Below are 20,214 nucleotides of genomic sequence, written 5' to 3' on the forward strand. Positions count from 1 at the left end.
GCTCATCTTCGCTGTTGCGCGGGGCAGGAGAAGACGGCGGAGCGGCGGGAGGCGGCAGATCCGAGACAGCGGAAGAGGTCGAGTCGGAGACGGCGGTAGTCTGCCGCTCATCTTCGCTGGTGCGCGGTGCGGGCGAAGACGGCGGAGCGGCGGGAGGCGACAGATCGGAGGCAGCCGGAGGCGGCGTGTCGGAGGCGGCAGAAGGCGAAGGCGGCAGATAGGTGGGGCGGCCGCCATAGTCGTGATGGCGGGGCATGCTGCTGTAGGCTCTCATCTCAGGAGAGTTACGCAGCGCCGCCCACGGTGAAGGCATCGATGATGCATCTACTGCTTTACAAATTCAACATTTTAATTATTCCAATCGACAATATTTACAATTATCTATACCAGAATAAAGGAAAGAACTGATTCTGGTATAGATAATTGTAAATATTGTCGATTGGAATAATTAAAATGTTGAATTTGTAAAGCAGTAGATGCATCATCGATGCCTTCACCGTGGGCGGCGCTGCGTAACTCTCCTGAGATGAGAGCCTACAGCAGCATGCCCCGCCATCACGACTATGGCGGCCGCCCCACCTATCTGCCGCCTTCGCCTTCTGCCGCCTCCGACACGCCGCCTCCGGCTGCCTCCGATCTGTCGCCTCCCGCCGCTCCGCCGTCTTCGCCCGCACCGCGCACCAGCGAAGATGAGCGGCAGACTACCGCCGTCTCCGACTCGACCTCTTCCGCTGTCTCGGATCTGCCGCCTCCCGCCGCTCCGCCGTCTTCTCCCGCCCCGCGCACCAGCGAAGATGAGCGGAAGACTAACGGCAGGCAGCAGGCGGAAGCAACTGATAGACAACACACAGTCAACGCTGGTTAGTATCTCTTCTCATTTTTCTCTTCAGAAATAAGTCATTACTGTATGCAAATGACCTTGAGAGAGTGGTCACGTCTGCATAAAAGAGCACCGGACAGAACAAGCGTTAATTGAAACTGTTCAATTAACTATTCTATTTCTTCATAGAATACAGAAACTAAAGGATAACTCAATCAATATTAAAAAAATAAGTAACGGATAACTTGTTCGTGAATAACTGAATTTAAGATTTAGCAATAATAATTATTGTGATTGGTTATTGGTGACTCTTTTTTCTTATAAGAGTTGCCTTTTGCATATGAAGCCTTTTTTCAGGCTTTTTGCACTGGCGGCGGATGACTCGACAGGGCAGAAAGTTCTCAGATTGGCTGATTATCAGCTGATTGGGTTAGTGTTCAGGAATCAGCTCTCCGATTGGTTTCTTATCTGCTGATTGGGTTGGCGTTCGTGAATCAGCCGATACTCAGCTAATCGGAGAGCTTCCTGCCCTGCCGTCAGTGCAAAAACGCTTTATTTGGCTTGGCCCTAACTTAATTACGCCCAGATATGACATGTACAAGCATTATGGATAGATATGAACGAGCGAGGGGTAAGGAATCTAGGCATTTGATTGTTTAATTTTCTACCAGCTCGCTTCATTTAGGCCAATGTTCCTATAGAGGAACCCTATTATATTAAGTGAGCAATTTCTGTATTTTTATATCTGGTTATTGTGTTCAACGGATCTCGAAAATGGCTCTTAACGATTTTCACGAAATTTGGAACATAGTAGGTTTATGATATAAAAATTCGATTGCACTAGGTCTCATCCTTGGGAAAACTCGGTGAACGACATTAAAAGGATAATTCATCCTTGGCTGAAAATTATAATATTCTTGATTGAAACATAAATTTAAAATAGTTGGGAAATATTTTTATCATATGGTAAGATCATCACAGAACTGCATAGATTATCATAATATGTGATACAAATTCAAACGTGAACTTGGTTCATTAATATAAGTGAGTTTTTGATCTTGGAGAAAACAACTAACAGTTTTAAGAGTAAATTATGATTCAACTGTGATATTGTGATTCAACTGAATCAACTAGAACAGGTGACAGCAGATACTTGTGGATGAGAAAACTGCGTGAGGTCTACTTTTCACAGAACTACTAGTAAATACATCATCATAAACTCGATACCTCTGTGAGTAATTAATGTAAAATTACTCACAGAGGTATCGAGTTATGATGATGTATTTACTAGTAGTTCTGTGAAAAGTAGACCTCACGCAGTTTTCTCATCCACAAGTATCTGCTGTCACCTGTTCTAGTTGATTCAGTTGAATCACAATATCACAGTTGAATCATAATTTACTCTTAAAAACTGTTAGTTGTTTTCTCCAAGATCAAAAACTCACTTATATTAATGAACCAAGTTCACGTTTGAATTTGTATCACATATTATGATAATCTATGCAGTTCTGTGATGATCTTACCATATGATAAAATATTTCCCAACTATTTTAAAATGTTGAATTTGTAAAGCAGTAGATGCATCATCGATGCCTTCACCGTGGGCGGCGCTGCGTAACTCTCCTGAGATGAGAGCCTACAGCAGCATGCCCCGCCATCACGACTATGGCGGCCGCCCCACCTATCTGCCGCCTTCGCCTTCTGCCGCCTCCGACACGCCGCCTCCGGCTGCCTCCGATCTGTCGCCTCCCGCCGCTCCGCCGTCTTCGCCCGCACCGCGCACCAGCGAAGATGAGCGGCAGACTACCGCCGTCTCCGACTCGACCTCTTCCGCTGTCTCGGATCTGCCGCCTCCCGCCGCTCCGCCGTCTTCTCCTGCCCCGCGCAACAGCGAAGATGAGCGGAAGACTAACGGCAGGCAGCAGACGGAAGCGACTGATAGACAACACACAGTCAACGCTGGTTAGTATCTCTTCTCATTTTTCTCTTCAGAAATAAGTCATTACTGTATGCAAATGACCTTGAGAGAGTGGTCACGTCTGCATAAAAGAGCACCGGACAGAACAAGCGTTAATTGAAACTGTTCAATTAACTATTCTATTTCTTCATAGAATACAGAAACTAAAGGATAACTCAATCAATATTAAAAAAATAAGTAACGGATAACTTGTTCGTGAATAACTGAATTTAAGATTTAGCAATAATAATTATTGTGATTGGTTATTGGTGACTCTTTTTTCTTATAAGAGTTGCCTTTTGCATATGAAGCCTTTTTTCAGGCTTTTTGCACTGGCGGCGGATGACTCGACAGGGCAGAAAGTTCTCAGATTGGCTGATTATCAGCTGATTGGGTTAGTGTTCAGGAATCAGCTCTCCGATTGGTTTCTTATCTGCTGATTGGGTTGGCGTTCGTGAATCAGCCGATACTCAGCTAATCGGAGAGCTTCCTGCCCTGCCGTCAGTGCAAAAACGCTTTATTTGGCTTGGCCCTAACTTAATTACGCCCAGATATGACATGTACAAGCATTATGGATAGATATGAACGAGCGAGGGGTAAGGAATCTAGGCATTTGATTGTTTAATTTTCTACCAGCTCGCTTCATTTAGGCCAATGTTCCTATAGAGGAACCCTATTATATTAAGTGAGCAATTTCTGTATTTTTATATCTGGTTATTGTGTTCAACGGATCTCGAAAATGGCTCTTAACGATTTTCACGAAATTTGGAACATAGTAGGTTTATGATATAAAAATTCGATTGCACTAGGTCTCATCCTTGGGAAAACTCGGTGAACGACATTAAAAGGATAATTCATCCTTGGCTGAAAATTATAATATTCTTGATTGAAACATAAATTTTAAAATAGTTGGGAAATATTTTTATCATATGGTAAGATCATCACAGAACTGCATAGATTATCATAATATGTGATACAAATTCAAACGTGAACTTGGTTCATTAATATAAGTGAGTTTTTGATCTTGGAGAAAACAACTAACAGTTTTTAAGAGTAAATTATGATTCAACTGTGATATTGTGATTCAACTGAATCAACTAGAACAGGTGACAGCAGATACTTGTGGATGAGAAAACTGCGTGAGGTCTACTTTGCACAGAACTACTAGTAAATACATCATCATAAACTCGATACCTCTGTGAGTAATTTTACATTAATTACTCACAGAGGTATCGAGTTTATGATGATGTATTTACTAGTAGTTCTGTGAAAAGTAGACCTCACGCAGTTTTCTCATCCACAAGTATCTGCTGTCACCTGTTCTAGTTGATTCAGTTGAATCACAATATCACAGTTGAATCATAATTTACTCTTAAAACTGTTAGTTGTTTTCTCCAAGATCAAAAACTCACTTATATTAATGAACCAAGTTCACGTTTGAATTTGTATCACATATTATGATAATCTATGCAGTTCTGTGATGATCTTACCATATGATAAAAATATTTCCCAACTATTTTAAAATTTATGTTTCAATCAAGAATATTATAATTTTCAGCCAAGGATGAATTATCCTTTTAATGTCGTTCACCGAGTTTTCCCAAGGATGAGACCTAGTGCAATCGAATTTTTATATCATAAACCTACTATGTTCCAAATTTCGTGAAAATCGTTAAGAGCCATTTTCGAGATCCGTTGAACACAATAACCAGATATAAAATACAGAAATTGCTCACTTAATATAATAGGGTTCCTCTATAGGAACATTGGCCTAAATGAAGCGAGCTGGTAGAAATTAAACAATCAAATGCCTAGATTCCTTACCCCTCGCTCGTTCATATCTATCCATAATGCTTGTACATGTCATATCTGGGCGTAATTAAGTTAGGGCCAAGCCAAATAAAGCGTTTTTGCACTGACGGCAGGGCAGGAAGCTCTCCGATTAGCTGAGTATCGGCTGATTCACGAACGCCAACCCAATCAGCAGATAAGAAACCAATCGGAGAGCTGATTCCTGAACACTAACCCAATCAGCTGATAATCAGCCAATCTGAGAACTTTCTGCCCTGTCGAGTCATCCGCCGCCAGTGCAAAAGCCTGAAAAAAGGCTTCATATGCAAAAGGCAACTCTTATAAGAAAAAAGAGTCACCAATAACCAATCACAATAATTATTATTGCTAAATCTTAAATTCAGTTATTCACGAACAAGTTATCCGTTACTTATTTTTTTAATATTGATTGAGTTATCCTTTAGTTTCTGTATTCTATGAAGAAATAGAATAGTTAATTGAACAGTTTCAATTAACGCTTGTTCTGTCCGGTGCTCTTTTATGCAGACGTGACCACTCTCTCAAGGTCATTTGCATACAGTAATGACTTATTTCTAAAGAAAAAAATGAGAAGAGATACTAACCAGCGTTGACTGTGTGTTGTCTATCAGTCGCTTCCGTCTGCTGCCTGCCGTTAGTCTTCCGCTCATCTTCGCTGTTGCGCGGGGCGGGAGAAGACGGCGGAGCGGCGGGAGGCGGCAGATCCGAGACAGCGGAAGAGGTCGAGTCGGAGACGGCGGTAGTCTGCCGCTCATCTTCGCTGGTGCGCGGTGCGGGCGAAGACGGCGGAGCGGCGGGAGGCGACAGATCGGAGGCAGCCGGAGGCGGCGTGTCGGAGGCGGCAGAAGGCGAAGGCGGCAGATAGGTGGGGCGGCCGCCATAGTCGTGATGGCGGGGCATGCTGCTGTAGGCTCTCATCTCAGGAGAGTTACGCAGCGCCGCCCACGGTGAAGGCATCGATGATGCATCTTTGTTTTCCCAATTCAAACAAATACCTAAAATACTCGTTTCACTGCGAATTCTTGTCTGATAGAATATAAAATATTAACTGAAGAATATAAATTATTACTTATTTTATTGTGATCTATTCATGTTTTTCTTATGAAATTCAATGATAGGCCTACAGCATGAAGACTATGTCCATTTCATTTGTACTGGTGGCAAAATTTTACATTAAAAATAATTATTTGATAAAATCCAAGTTCAGTTGTAATGAAAACAAATTCCTTCAAAAAATAATTATTGATAGTTGAGGGAAAAAATTAAGAACAAAAAAATTGGGAAGCATCGGGATTCGAACCGAGGAACCATCGCTCCGCAATCTAGCGTTTTACCGGTGAGCTACACTGAAGTTCGAAAATGATAGTCTTGTAACATCATTATAACTCATAAAAAACACACTTTGGGCTGCAACAATGTAGCCTATGGTACATAGCATATGTACGCCTATGTGTAGCCTATGTACGGTAGCATGAAATTTGACACATTTATTCTGAAAATCTAGAAGGAAAATTGAAATTTGGGCTTCCAGGTGCACGAGATTGATATTTTTAGAATCTATGTGCAAAATTTGGAGATCTAAATCATTCCCGTTTTTCCGGTATGCAATCCACAAGTTGACATGTTTTGATGCAAACAAACGAACACACGAACAAACACAACCCTACTCTCTCTTATTATTATATAGATGAAGAACCATGTAGTCATTGTAGACCATTGTTTATTGAGAATAAAATTCTGACTCTACCTTCTATGTATGTCCTGGAATGTCTGTGTTATGTCAAAAATAACCTGGATAAATTTAGCCTCAACTCTGATAGGCATACATACAATACAAGAGGGGCAAGTAGTGTAGGTGTCGAATGGTGCTCTTCCAGCGCATCATTGAGAAGTTTCAGGGCCCAATCTCTCAGATTTTATAATGCCCTTCCGTCATTGGTAAGAGACCTAGATGCCACCCAATATAAAGATAGAGTTAGGAAAGGCCTAATAAGAGGTGGACTTTACAAGGTACCTGAATTTTATAAAATTTCACAATCTATGTAAATCTGTTACTATTGTTTATGATCTAGGCTGTGTAAACTTAGTTTGTAATCTTGTCTAAGAAGTAAATTTTCGATGTAATTGTGTTTTAGCTGTGTAGACTTTTGTATTGTTGATTGTATACTTTTGACAATGACCAATGTTTATTGTAAATCAAATGGTAATAAATATATTATTTATTAATGGCATAGTATGGGTCGTCTGCCAACATTCGTTCCAGGGCAATACCCTCTCCTGTTGACGAGTACTGGCTGTTCGAAAAACATGCGTTTCCTCTGCACAACTCTGTATAACTGTTTAAAATTGAGTCATTCTTTTTGAAACGCACGGTATTTTTATTCAACACAGTACAGTAGTGGTGTATATTTCTTGTATCTTGTACTTTGCCGTGCAATTACAATTTTATAAGGTTTTAGATATTGAATGTGCAGTGATTTTTGTGCTTTTTCCATGCAAGATGCAATTGAAATTTGATTGTTTTTCATTTGACTTTGTGTCAGGATCATTGGTTGATAAAGTGGTGAGAGGTCCGAGCTCGGACCAGGAGAGCGGCGGCGACCTGTCGTCGGTCGGCAGCAGTCCGATGATCGAGAAGCGGTCGTCTGCGGCTCTGTCGTCGCCCGTGATTCGCAAGGTGGCTCTCAGGCGCAGACGGGTCGATGCCGCCAATCTACCGCCAGGTAATTGCCACAAGCTATCGGGGTTATCAACGGGATAAGGTGATGGATTTTCAAGTGATGTCGTCGTTTTCAGGATATAAATTATTTTCATCATGTTCTAACACTGGAATGATGACTTGCAGACTATAACTATAGTGAGGTCCACGTTATAATGGCACTGGAGAAAGATGGAAGAAAAACGTTGCCGAACCTGTGTCTTGTCTATGCCTTCTATAGACTGTAGCTAATACAGGTTTATTGATGTAATATTCACTGTACATTATTGTTTAAAATAGTAAATTATACTTTATTAAGACTGTGCAAAGGCTAAAAATAAATTTTCTACTTGTCATATTTTTTAAAGTTTTTTGATTTTTCTATCATCAAATTATCGAAATAAAAAAGTTTTCTCAGAAAAAAAATTTTTTTCGATCATTGCTTTTCGAGATATGAGCGCCTAAGTTCAAATTTTTGGGACAGAACATTTCAAATTCGGTAAGAGATAAATCCATGAGGTTCAGAGGATAAATTCTTCATGGTATTGTTAATTCAATGAAACAAAAATGTTTTGAAAATATTAATTTTTGAGAAAGTTATTAATTTACTAAAAATGACCAAAAAAGTTATCTTTGGTCATTTTTGGTAAATTGAATAACTTGATCAAAAATTAATATTTTCAGGAGATTTTTGTTTTATTCAATCATCAATACCATGAAGAATTCATCCACTAAATCTCATGGATTTATTTCTTACCGAATTTGAAATGTTCTGTCCCAAAAATTTGAGCTTTGAGCTCTCATATCTCAAAAATTAATAATCGGAAAACAATTTTTTCCTGAGAAAACTTTTCCATTTTGATAGCTTGATGATATACAAATCGAAAAACTATGAAAAATATCACCAGTAGAAAGTTTATTTTTAGCCTTTGCACAGCCTTAAGCAAGAAATTATATTTTTCAATAATTTCATAATGAACTTACTTAATTAAGATGAAATATTTTGTTAATTAATTATTTATTCTACATTGTTAAAATACGATCTGGCAACAGAGCAAAGCGAGAGAGAGATTGCGCTATCAGCTTTGTTGAATGAAAGATAATGATAGCAATACCATTGCTAATCAAACACTGCCATTATAACGTGGACCTCACGGTAATAGTTCTTTGGACAGTAGACCTCGCGCAGTTATGAACCACAGCCTCCTCTAGTACTGTCCATCAGAATAAATTCTGTCCTGTCGTGTCGGCGAGATATCGGTGTGAAAACGTCTAATGGTGATCAAAAATGTTGATCAGGTTGGCGTATCGACAATGCTAATCATTGATTGAGCGAAGTGAGGTCTAAGATTCAAGTCGTCAGTTTTGCATTCTCTTTATGTTTTTTATGTTGCGCATTTACGGCGAAACACTGCAATAGATTTTCATGAAATTTGACAGGTATGTTCTTTATCGAATTGCGCGTCGATGTATATGTAACGTTTTTGGAATTTTGCATTTTAAGGATAATATAAAAGGAAAAGGAGTTTCCTTCATTTGTCAATATTACCATAAAATCAGACTATTGAATTATTCTTGATAAATCAGCTGTCGAGTGGATTATTAATTGCATGCGTAATTGCATGCAATTAATAACTCATAGTGACATAGTATTATTTCTCTCGACCTTTCTCTGCTTTCAACTCATTTGACCAGTTGTTGACAGTATGTCTTGTAGGAAATTGGTTAGACAGACCGTCCTTATAAATACTACTAGTGAGGTTCTCGTTATAATGGCAGTGGAGAAAGATAGCAGAACAACGTTGCCGAACCTGTGACTTGTCAATGCCTTCTATAGACGGTTGCTGATACAGGTTTATTGATGTAATATTAACTGTTCATTCTCGTTTAAAATAATCAATTATATATTTATTAAGCATGAAATTATATTTTCAATAATTGCATAATGAACTTACTTAATTAAAATGAAATATTTTGTTAATTTATTATTTATTCTACATTGTTAAAAGACGATCTGGCAACAGAGCAAAGCGAGAAAGAGATTGCGCTATCAGATTTGTTGAATGAAAGACAATGATACCAATACCATTGCTAATCAAACACTGCCATTATAACGTGGACCTCACTATAGGTTGAACGCAGCTTGGCAAACACTCATGATATGTGCAGATACACATTATGTTTTTGCCAAGTTATGTTCAATCTAATAAATATAGTTTATAAGGATGGCAAAAATCGTCCAAAACTCGATGTATCTGTAAAGGTGACTTTCGCTCTTCTCCGCAACCGAACGTCACTCCAGCAGAGCGATTGATGATCGACCGGGGAGCAACAGTGGTTCGACCGGGGAACGCGAGAAGATCTAACATCTTCCGTAACGTTCATGATGGGTGCGTTGGCGGCGCGACTGTGGTTCGATGGAGGAACGAGGGCGGTATGAGGGCGGAGCGTACTTGGTGCGGGTTGGAAGCGCGTATATGTGTACGCAGCTTAACTGGTTCCAGGTGTTGGAATTTCGCAATTCCAGACTGACGTCTGTCTGTCTGCAGATATATGCTCGCGTCTACATTCTTCTCCGTCTGTTGCTGTGTACGTTGGCCTTAAAGAATGAGGATATCTTGTGCAAAACATTTTTCGGTATGGTGCTGTAAAACTTAATACATCATCCTTTTAAAAAGTAACGAACAATTCCTGTGTCATATTGGATTTTGTTCCCATTACTACACAACTATTGGTTTTGATGTCTGATTCATTCTGGTTTTATCAGGGCTTCCATAGTTACTATTTACTTACCTACTCCATGGCTCTGCAACCCATCTAGGCACTACCTCCTTAAACAAAGCCGTAGTGCATTCGTGTGACGTCAGCACAGGTAGGGCTCCTACACCAATAAAAATCGTTGATTTCAGCTGATCTATATCAGCTAGTGTTTTTATTGGGGTAGAGCCCTACCTTTACTGACGTCACATGAATGCACTATGGATTTGCTTACGAAGGTAGTGATCTAGGGCCTTGGCCTCCTCTAGAATGCCTCTCCACTCCTCTCTGTCGGCAGCCTTGCGTCTCCATCCCCTAACGCCTATTTTCCGAAGATCATCTTCTACATCATCCATCAGCGCTTCCGTGGACGTCCTTCCAGCCTCTTCCAACTGGGTTCTCTATGAAGACCTTGAATTGCTCATGACTCTATGAACGGCTCTTGAATCGCTCATTCTTTGTGCATCACCTAACCAGCTCAAGCGTCTCACTTTGATCTCATGTACAATAAGGGTACCGTCCTCTGGAACTGTATTCAACCGATCCGTTCGGACCGTTGGATCGGTCGAATCTGCCGGCCGTCAACTCGGCCACCTTATTCGGCTATTGGAACCGTTTTCGTCAGTCTAGTTGAGTAGTTGGCTGGTTGCCAGAAAGTGAAGTGGCAAGCTAGTTAGTGGGGAAAGTCATTCTTCTGTGTATGTTTTCTCTCAAAGATAATAAAAAAGATTTATAAAACATAACAAGTTCAAAAAAACAAAACAGACAAGACTGTGAAACAATTTTGAGGTTAGGATGATGTTGTCTCAGCTCGACTTCGGACGGATAGAGCCGGAAAATCTCATTCAATTCGGATCGAAAACTTGATCGGCCGGAGACGGCCGTGCACATACGTCCGTGAACCTGCTGCAATAGACGAGCTTCTGTGGCCAATCATCTCATATTTGCCACCTGTGATTAACAACCTGTTTTCAACTTGCATTAGTTGTTTATTCATTAGCTTCTGTGCCAATCATCTGATATTTGCCACCTGTGATTAACAACCGGTTTTCAACTTGCATTAGTTTGTTTATTCATTTTATCAGTTTATTTTATATTTTCTCAGTTCAATTTTGTCATCTCTAAATTAAAACATCTAATCATTCATCCAGTTTTATTCAACCTATTTTATCATAGGAAATCCACAAATCATATTTCCTATACATCTATAGCTTTCTTTGTTGGGGGATCGTTCGGACGAGTTCGGTAGTTTGCGGCCGATGCTAGTTCGGACGAAATCGGTTCCAGTGGACGGCTCACCCAGGTGTCAGGCAGCCCTTGATGCGAACAAAGTCTCCATTCTCCATCAATACATACTGGACCGTATATTCTTGTCAAAATCTTTCGTTCCCAGATACTCAGTATGTTATTATTATTAAACGAAAATCAAAATTAAATGCTGTAATTCACCCCGAAGATTTGGATGGATTGTAATTCATGATATGAACAAATAAATGAATTTTACAGATGGAAATAAATTGGAAGTTGCATTTGTTCAAATGCTAATTAATGAATAATTATTATTAAACGAAAATTCCAATAAATGCTGTAATCACCCCAAAGACTTCTGCTACTGCAAATATTGACAACAGGGTAAACAGCTAGATGGAAATTCGATGAGCGCTACTATTCAAAAATAGGGAATGACAAATAATATTTGAATAGTAGCGCTCATCGAATTTCCATCTAGCTGTTTACCCTGTTGTCAATATTTGCAGTAGCAGAAGTCTTTGGGTGATTACAGCATTTAATTGGAATTTCGTTTATAATAATTATTCAAATATTATTTGTCATTCCCTATTTTTGAATAGTAGCGCTCATCGAATTTCCATCTAGCTGTTTACCCTGTTGTCAATATTTGCAGTTGCAGAAGTCTTCGAGGTGAATAATTACAGCATTTAATTTGGATTTTCTTTTAATAATAATAAATAATTCATTAGCATTTGAATGATTGCTTTATCTCAGTAATTCCATGTGTACACAGTAGGTCTTCATCTTTCTTTTTCAAAACCTAGGTTTCTGCCCCACAACTGGCTTTTAATTGCATGCGTAATTGCATGCAAAATAAACTCATAGTGACATAGTATTATTTCTCTCGACCTTTCTCTGCTTTCAACTCATTGACCAGTGTTGACAGTATGTCTTGTAGGAAATTGGTTAGACAGACCGTCCTTATAAATACTACTAGTGAGGTTCTCGTTATAATGGCAGTGGAGAAAGATAGCAGAAACAACGTTGCCGAACCTGTGACTTGTCAATGCCTTCTATAGACGGTTGCTGATACAGGTTTATTGATGTAATATTAACTGTTCATTCTCGTTTAAAAAATCAATTATATATTATTAAGCATGAAATATATTTTCAATAATTGCATAATGAACTTACTTAATTAAAATGAAATATTTTGTTAATTTATTATTTATTCTACATTGTTAAAAGACGATCTGGCAACAGAGCAAGCGAGAAAGAGATGCGCTATCAGATTTGTTGAATGAAAGACACTGATACCAATACCATTGCTAATCAAACACTGCCATTATAACTTGGACCTCACTATAGGTTGAACGCAGCTTGGCAAACACTCATGATATGTGCAGATACACATATGTTTTTGCCAAGTTATGTTCAATTTAATAAATATAGTTTATAAGGATGGCAAAAATCGTCCAAAACTCGATGTATCTGTAAAGGGACTTTCGCTCTTCTCCGCAACCGAACGTCACTCCAGCAGAGCGATTGATGATCGACCGGGGAGCAACAGTGGTTCGACCGGGGAACGCGAGAAGATCTAACATCTTCCGTAACGTTCATGATGGGTGCGTTGGCGGCGCGACTGTGGTTCGATGGAGGAACGAGGGCGGTATGAGGGCGGAGCGTACTTGGTGCGGTTGGAAGCGCGTATATGTGTACGCAGCTTACTGGTTCCAGGTGTTGGAATTTCGCAATTCCAGACTGACGTCTGTCTGTCTGCAGATATATGCTCGCGTCTACATTCTTCTCCGTCTGTTGCGTGTACGTTGGCCTTAAAGAATGAGGATATTGTGTGCAAAACATTTTTCGGTATGGTGCTGTGTAAACTTAATACATCATCCTTTAAAAAGTAACGAACAATTCCTGTGTCATATGGATTTTGTTCCCATTACTACACAACTATTGGTTTTGATGTCTGATTCATTCTGGTTATCAGGGCTTCCATAGTTACTATTTACTTACCTACTCCATGGCTCGCAACCCATCTAGGCACTACCTCCTAAACAAAGCCGTAGGCATTCGTGTGACGTCAGCACAGGTAGGGCTCTACACCAATAAAAATTCGTTGATTTCAGCTGATCTATATCAGCTAGTGTTTTTATTGGGGTAGAGCCCTACCTTTATGACGTCACATGAATGCACTATGGATTGGCTTACGAAGGTAGTGATCTAGGGCCTTGGCCTCCTCTAGAATGCCTCTCCACTCCTCTCTGTCGGCAGCCTTGCGTCTCCATCCCCAACGCCTATTTTCCGAAGATCATCTTCTACAGATATAGTTCTATATTAACATATGGTATGGCCATTTTTCAATTATAATTAAGAGAATAAGAAGAATATACATGCTAAAAGACGAACTTTAAATCTTAAAACCACCCTTAGAGTTAAAATATTGCCAAAAGATTTCTTAGTGCGCCTCTAAAGGGCCAATGAAACATACCTACCAAATTTGAACGTTTTTGGTCCGGTAGATTTTTAGTTCTGCGAGTGAGCGAGTGAGTGAGTGAGTGAATCAGTCAGTCAGTGAGTGAGTGCCATTTCGCTTTTATATATATAGATTCGCATCGGATTTATTCAATCTTGAAAATACGATAAATGAGTACTCTGTATTGTTATAGCAAAGAATAGCAATATAGATTATAGTATATTTAGAAAAAGTATAGGTTATAGTATAGAAAGAGGTTGGTTATTCTAAGGTACCTAATTGTAAATATTATCTTGTTTGAAGTTCAGTACTATTCCTATCAGGTATGCTTTGATAAAATATGTAATTAATCCCTCTTTTAATAAATATTAGTTCTTAGTTGATTAAATATGACTATTAGCTCTGATGATACTATCAATATAATAACCCTTTATCTTTTTCTTTACAACCAGCCGTCTTTTGGATGCAGTGAGTATTATTGAAAATATCTTATATTAATTTAATAATTAATAAAACTTTTCTTAATTCAATAAAATATCATTTATCACATGATAAAACAGAATACCGTACCTACTAAATTAATCATCAAGACTAACTATTAAACTCTTCTACGTTGTATAGTGCTTGAATATAAGAAGACTGTACAGTTCTTCAATGTGTTGTGTAGTTTTGCTCTCAAAAAGGTTGACATCTTTTCATAAAGCTGTAATCTGTTTTGCAGTATGTATAGTCTATTTTATTACTTTCCTTGCCTTTATTTTATTACCATAGGTAAGGAAAGTATTGCTTTCCGAAAAAAATTAAGGTACCCCAATTTCCAAATTTCTATACGCTTCAAGGTCCCCTGAGTCCAAAAAAAAAGGTTTTTGGGTATTGGTCTGTATGTGTGAGTGTGTGTGTATATGAGTGTATGTGCGTCTGTCTGGGAAATCTAATCTCCCAATTAACGGAATGACTTGAAATTTCGAACTTAAGGTCCTTACAGTATAAGGATCCGACACGAACAATTTCGATCAAATGCAATTCAAAATGGCGAAAATGTTGTCAAAAAAGGGGTTTTCGCGATTTTCTCAAAAACGGCTCCAACGTTTTTTTCAATTTTATACTTAAAAAAGTCATTGATAAGCTCTATCATCTGCCACCAGTCCCATATCTGTAAAAATTCCAGGAGCTCCGCCCCATCTATGCAAAGTTTGATTTTAGATTCCCAATTATCAGGCTTCAGATACAATTTAAATAAAAAATCTCGAGTGGAAAAGATTTAGCATGAAAATCTCTACAATTAATGTTCAGTAACATTTCCACCTAAAATTGAAAATAAGCTCGAAATTCGAGAAAATGTGATAATCTAATTGCAAACTGTTGGCAACTGTTGATTCTATTAAATGATTCACTATGAAGGGATAGCAGACCTCTGTGTCTCCAGCGTTATTGCCCTGTCACCAGCGGCTCAAATCTTGAATAGTAGACTTGAGATGCGCGTGAACACTAGCGTCAGGTGATCAATTTTCATAACGGCAAGGAAAGTTGTGTGAGTGCGCCACACCAGATTTTTTTTGGTAGCTGTTAGTTAAAATAATTCTGATGAATGAATCTTCGTTCACGTCTATTCTCTTGTACAGCAAGTAGATCAGATCACAGAATCACAGAAAAGAGAAACCACAAAACTACAAATTATAAAAAGTACTAGTTGTTCATTTCTTCTTGATCAGATTCAGTTGGTTATTTCCAGCCGTGATGCTCTGCTTAACAAGCCACCCATGCATTCTGTGATAATCAACCTGACCAACTTGAATCTCTTCCGCTCTACTGACCCATGGTCTTTAAATTCGCCATTAAATTTCCAAATAAAATACACGTAAATTATATACATTTTTCCTAACCAACTTAAATCTCATACAATCTCTTCTGCTCCACTGACTACTGTCTTTAAATTTGCCATTAAATTTCCAAATAAAATAATTTTATGAATTTTCCCTCACCAACTTTAAACTAATCCAATCTCTTCTGTTAAAATGACCCATGGTCTTCAAACTCGCCAAACTGTATTTGAATGATTGTATACTGTAAGCTGTAGCTTCTATTCCTTTTTAACCACATCTGTCCAAATATCGGGGCACCGAGCTTCGCTCATTATTTATTTATTGACTTTTGATAAACCGAACACAATTATTTAGAATGATTGGGGAAGTACTTACAGGCACAGCCCAAAACTGTTTCCCGAATTTTAATTTATACACTATAAATAGTCCAGAAGTGGTTATGTTCCATACACTTGATTCAGGTTCAGTTTTCTGTTCAAACATTTGAAAAAAATATATATATAATTTAGATCATATACAAACCATTTGAATAACAAAATAACACTCACTAATCACTTGAAATTGTCAAATAATGTTCAACTTTAAAAATTATGATATACTCTAGTTTGGGAGGATTATCATGTCATGTCAACAAATTAGATTATGTTGATCAAATTGTCTACCTAGATAAAATTTCTTGCTGATTGATTATGATTACACAGCTGGAAATAATTTTGTCTCTCTCCAACACAGGCACACGCATCTTCTGTTATCGAGAGACGACGAAATTATCATGTGTTTTCCAAGGATGAATTATCCTTTTAATGTCGTGCAGCGAGTTTTCCAAAGAATGAGACCTCGAATCTTTATATCATAAACCTACTATGTTCCAAATTTCGTGAAAATCGTTAGAGCAGTTTTCGAGATCCGTTGAACGTAAATAATAATAACCAGATATAAAAATAACCAGATATATAAATACAGAAATTGCTCGCTTAATATAATAGGATTAGAGAGTTTGTTTTGGATAATTCATGTGGATAACTCTTTATTTATCTCTTTAAACTTTTTCATTGAGTAATGCAGTTTTTCGCGAACACTTCAGAATTCAGGCATTATCTTTAGAAAAAGTATGGGGAAAAAACATCAGTAATGTACTCTTTTGATAAGCTTTTCTTTTAGTAGTTTTTAATCTAATAAGCTAAAAGGTGAGAATCATTTTCAAAGAGTTACAACTAACTAGACTAGTTAGTTCGGCCGGATAGAGCCGGAAAATCCCATTCAATTGGGATCAAAAAATTGATCTGCTGTGCACGGCCGTATGAACTTGTTGCAATGGACGAGCATCTATTCCTTTCTTTGTTGGGGGATCGTTCGGTAGTTTTCGGCCGATGCTAGTTTGGACGAAAACGGTTCTAGTGGACGGTCCACGTTATAATGGAAGTGGAAAAAGATAGGAGAAAAACGTTGCCGATCCTCTGTCTTGTCAATGCCTTCTATAGACGGTAGCTGATACAGGTTTATTGATGTAATATTAACTGTTCATTCTCGTTGAAAATAATAATTATATTCAATTAAGCAAGAAATTATATTTTTCAATAATTTCATAATTAAGGTGTAAATATTTTGTTAATTAATTATTTTTCGCCACACTGCACAGAAAGCAGCTGTTTTCCAGTCCCTACGTAGATCTGAAAGACATTGTTTGCAGACAACTCTCATCTGACGTCAGAACAGGTTTGAAAACCGATTTCGAGCCGGAAAATCTCATTTTCTGCTCTAAGTGCTAAATATACTAAATTCTACATTGTTGAAAGATGATCTGGCGACAGAGCAAAGCGAGAAAGAGATAGCGCTACCTGCTTTGTCGAATGATAGACAAGGATAGCTACACGAATGCCAATCAGATACTGCCATTATAACGTGGACTTCACGATAATAATGGCTAGCATATTATCGAGCAGGTGTTTTTTCAAACTTTTTTTTCGTACTCTCGTCTATAAAACAATATTGACCTTGAATCGATTCACAAAATTAGTGTAGACGGTAATGACATTCCTTACTGTACTCAGTTAAAAATTTAGGCATTATTATGAATAATACTCTTGACTGGTCAGAACAAGTGAACAAAACTTGTAAAAGGTATTCTCAGCCATGCATGCATTGAAGAAAATGCACGATATCCTCCCTAAAACATTAAATTATTATTGGTTCAATCTCTCATCTTCCACATTTAATGTGTAATTCTGTTCTTACGATATGCAAGTCACTCTGAATGATAAACTACAGCGTTGCCAAAATTATTGTCTACGTTTCGTCTACTCTCTCCAACGCCATGATCATATCACCCCAGCCCACATTGCTAGTTCAACATTGAAGCTTCCGATCAGAGCTTTTTCGAATAGTCAAGCTTGTTAGAGATATCTGAAATACGGTAATCCGAACTATTTAAAGATGATTCAAATTTGTCTCTGAAGGTAGGAGGATAGATGCTTCACATACTAGAACCGGAGAAAGTACTTTAAGGATACCCAATCATCGAACTACTATTTTCACAAAATCCTTCTTAGTCAGTGCCTGTCGTGCATGGAATTCACTTCCTGTTTCTATCAGTCCATCGAGAGCCGAGCGAGCTTCATCCTGACTTTAAAAAAACATCTTTTGGAACAAATGACTGAAACTGTCCGGCCCTAGAACGATCACATGACAACCATCCCCCACCCATCCCACAAATACAAACCTTTAAACGTTATAGAACGAATTGTATATTATATATATATTATATAAATCATGTTATTTCAATTATCCACTGCATACTGCTGTATATTACTGAAAGTTGATTACCCTGATCTACTTTCAGCCTACTTCATTTATTAATCAATTATTGATCTTATCTACCTATATAATTATTTTACTTTATCAATTTTCTGTTTTTTTTCTCTTAATATTCATATTGATTAAAACTTTTACAATATTTCCATTAATAAATAAATCCTTAGTTAAATAATGAATTAACGTTTTGGTAGAGAGTTAGTGGGGAGGATATTTTAAATATTCTTTCCGAAGAATGGACATTGATATGTCCAAAGCTCCGCCAATTTATGTAGATGCATAACAATATAATTATTATCTATAGTTATTATATTACAAATGCTTTTCATATCATATACAGTTCAATAATTATTTTCTTAGTCTATATATGTAAATTCATCTATAATTTTGCTGTATTGTAAGCTATTGTATATAAGTGTATAATACAGTATATTTGTAATCTACATAAATAAAGTACTCAATCAATCAATCCAATCATCAACTTCTCTATTATTTACACAATTTTCTCAATAACACATACCCTGGGGGCGGCAAGGGACCTGGTTACCTATAACCCTTCCCCCCCGCTGACAGCGTGAATATCGAGCCCAAAAATTGAAAGTGGATAATATGAAGCTGTAGACTTGTTATATCGATTCCCTTCGGATTTTTCTTGATTACTCATACCCTGGTGGCGGCAAGGGACCTGGTACCCACAACCCTTCCCCCCCGCTGACGGTGTGTTTATGGAGCCCAAAATTGAAAGTGGTATCATATGATAGCTGAAGACTTGTTTCATCGATTCTCATTAATTTTCTCTAGATACACTTTCCCTGGCGGCGACAAGGGACCTGGTTTAATACATTACCCCCCCTCCCCCTGCCAATAACGTTTTTCCTCCGCCAGCCAGCAGCGTATTATTGAGCCCAAAATTGAAAATGGTATAGAATGAAAGCCCAAAATTCTCTCTATCCAATGACACTCCATCTCCAAGATCGGTGATGGTGCGGGCTAACCGTGAAGCTGGCCCGCCAATGTATAAACCCTTATTAAACCCATTTCCGGTTGAGCCCAAAAATTGAAACTTGGTTTTTTGGAAGCCCAAAAAAAGCCCTAAATATTGGCATATGTTTCAAATTTTGGGCTCGATATGGTGGGGCGGCAAGGGACCCGGTTACCTACAACCCTTCCCCCCCCGCTGACGGTGGTGTTTATGGAGCCCAAAAATTGAAAGTGGTATCATATGATGCTGAAGACTTGTTTCATCGATTCTCATCAATTTTCTCTGGAATACACTTTCCCTGGCGGCGACAAGGACCTTGTTTAATACATACCCCCCCCCCTACCCCCCCCTCCCCCTGCCTATAACGTTTTTTCTCCCGCCGCAGCGCGTAATTATTGAGCCCAAAATTTGAAAATGGTATAAATGGAAGCCCAAAATTCGCTCTATCGAATGACATATTCATCTTCAAGATCGTGTGGTGGCAGGCTAACCGTGAAGCTGGCCCGCCGAATTTGAAAACTTTCGAAGTCCTCTCAGGTCGTATTTTTGAGCCCAAAATTTGAAAATGGTATAGAATGAAAGCCCAAAATTCACTCTATCAAATGACACCTTCATCTTCAAGATCGGTGATGGTGGCGGGCTAACCGTGAAGCTGGCCCGCCAATGTATAAACCCTTATAAAACCCATTTCCGGTTGAGCCCAAAAATTGAAACTTGGTTATTCTGGAAGCCCAAAAAAAGCCCTAAATATTGGCATATGTTTCAAATTTTGGGCTCGATATGGTGGGGCCAGCTTCACGGCGGTTCTTTCTTGTGGTCATTCA

At 38.5% G+C, this 20,214-nt stretch overlaps 1 protein-coding gene across 1 annotated transcript in view; it reads left to right on the top strand.

The window, feature by feature from the left end:
- Window positions 1-462: 462 nt before the first annotated feature.
- LOC120349571 overlaps window positions 463-20,214 on the top strand; it is a 50,213-nt gene continuing 30,461 nt past the window's right edge. Inside the window, 2 exon segments of the mRNA XM_039419958.1 lie at window positions 463-860; window positions 7,151-7,330. Of these exon segments, the coding sequence (XP_039275892.1) occupies window positions 488-860; window positions 7,151-7,330 (553 nt within the window). The 5' untranslated portion in view covers window positions 463-487.

Source organism: Nilaparvata lugens, chromosome 2 (assembly GCF_014356525.2).
Source record: "Nilaparvata lugens isolate BPH chromosome 2, ASM1435652v1, whole genome shotgun sequence".
NCBI lineage: Eukaryota > Metazoa > Arthropoda > Insecta > Hemiptera > Delphacidae > Nilaparvata > Nilaparvata lugens.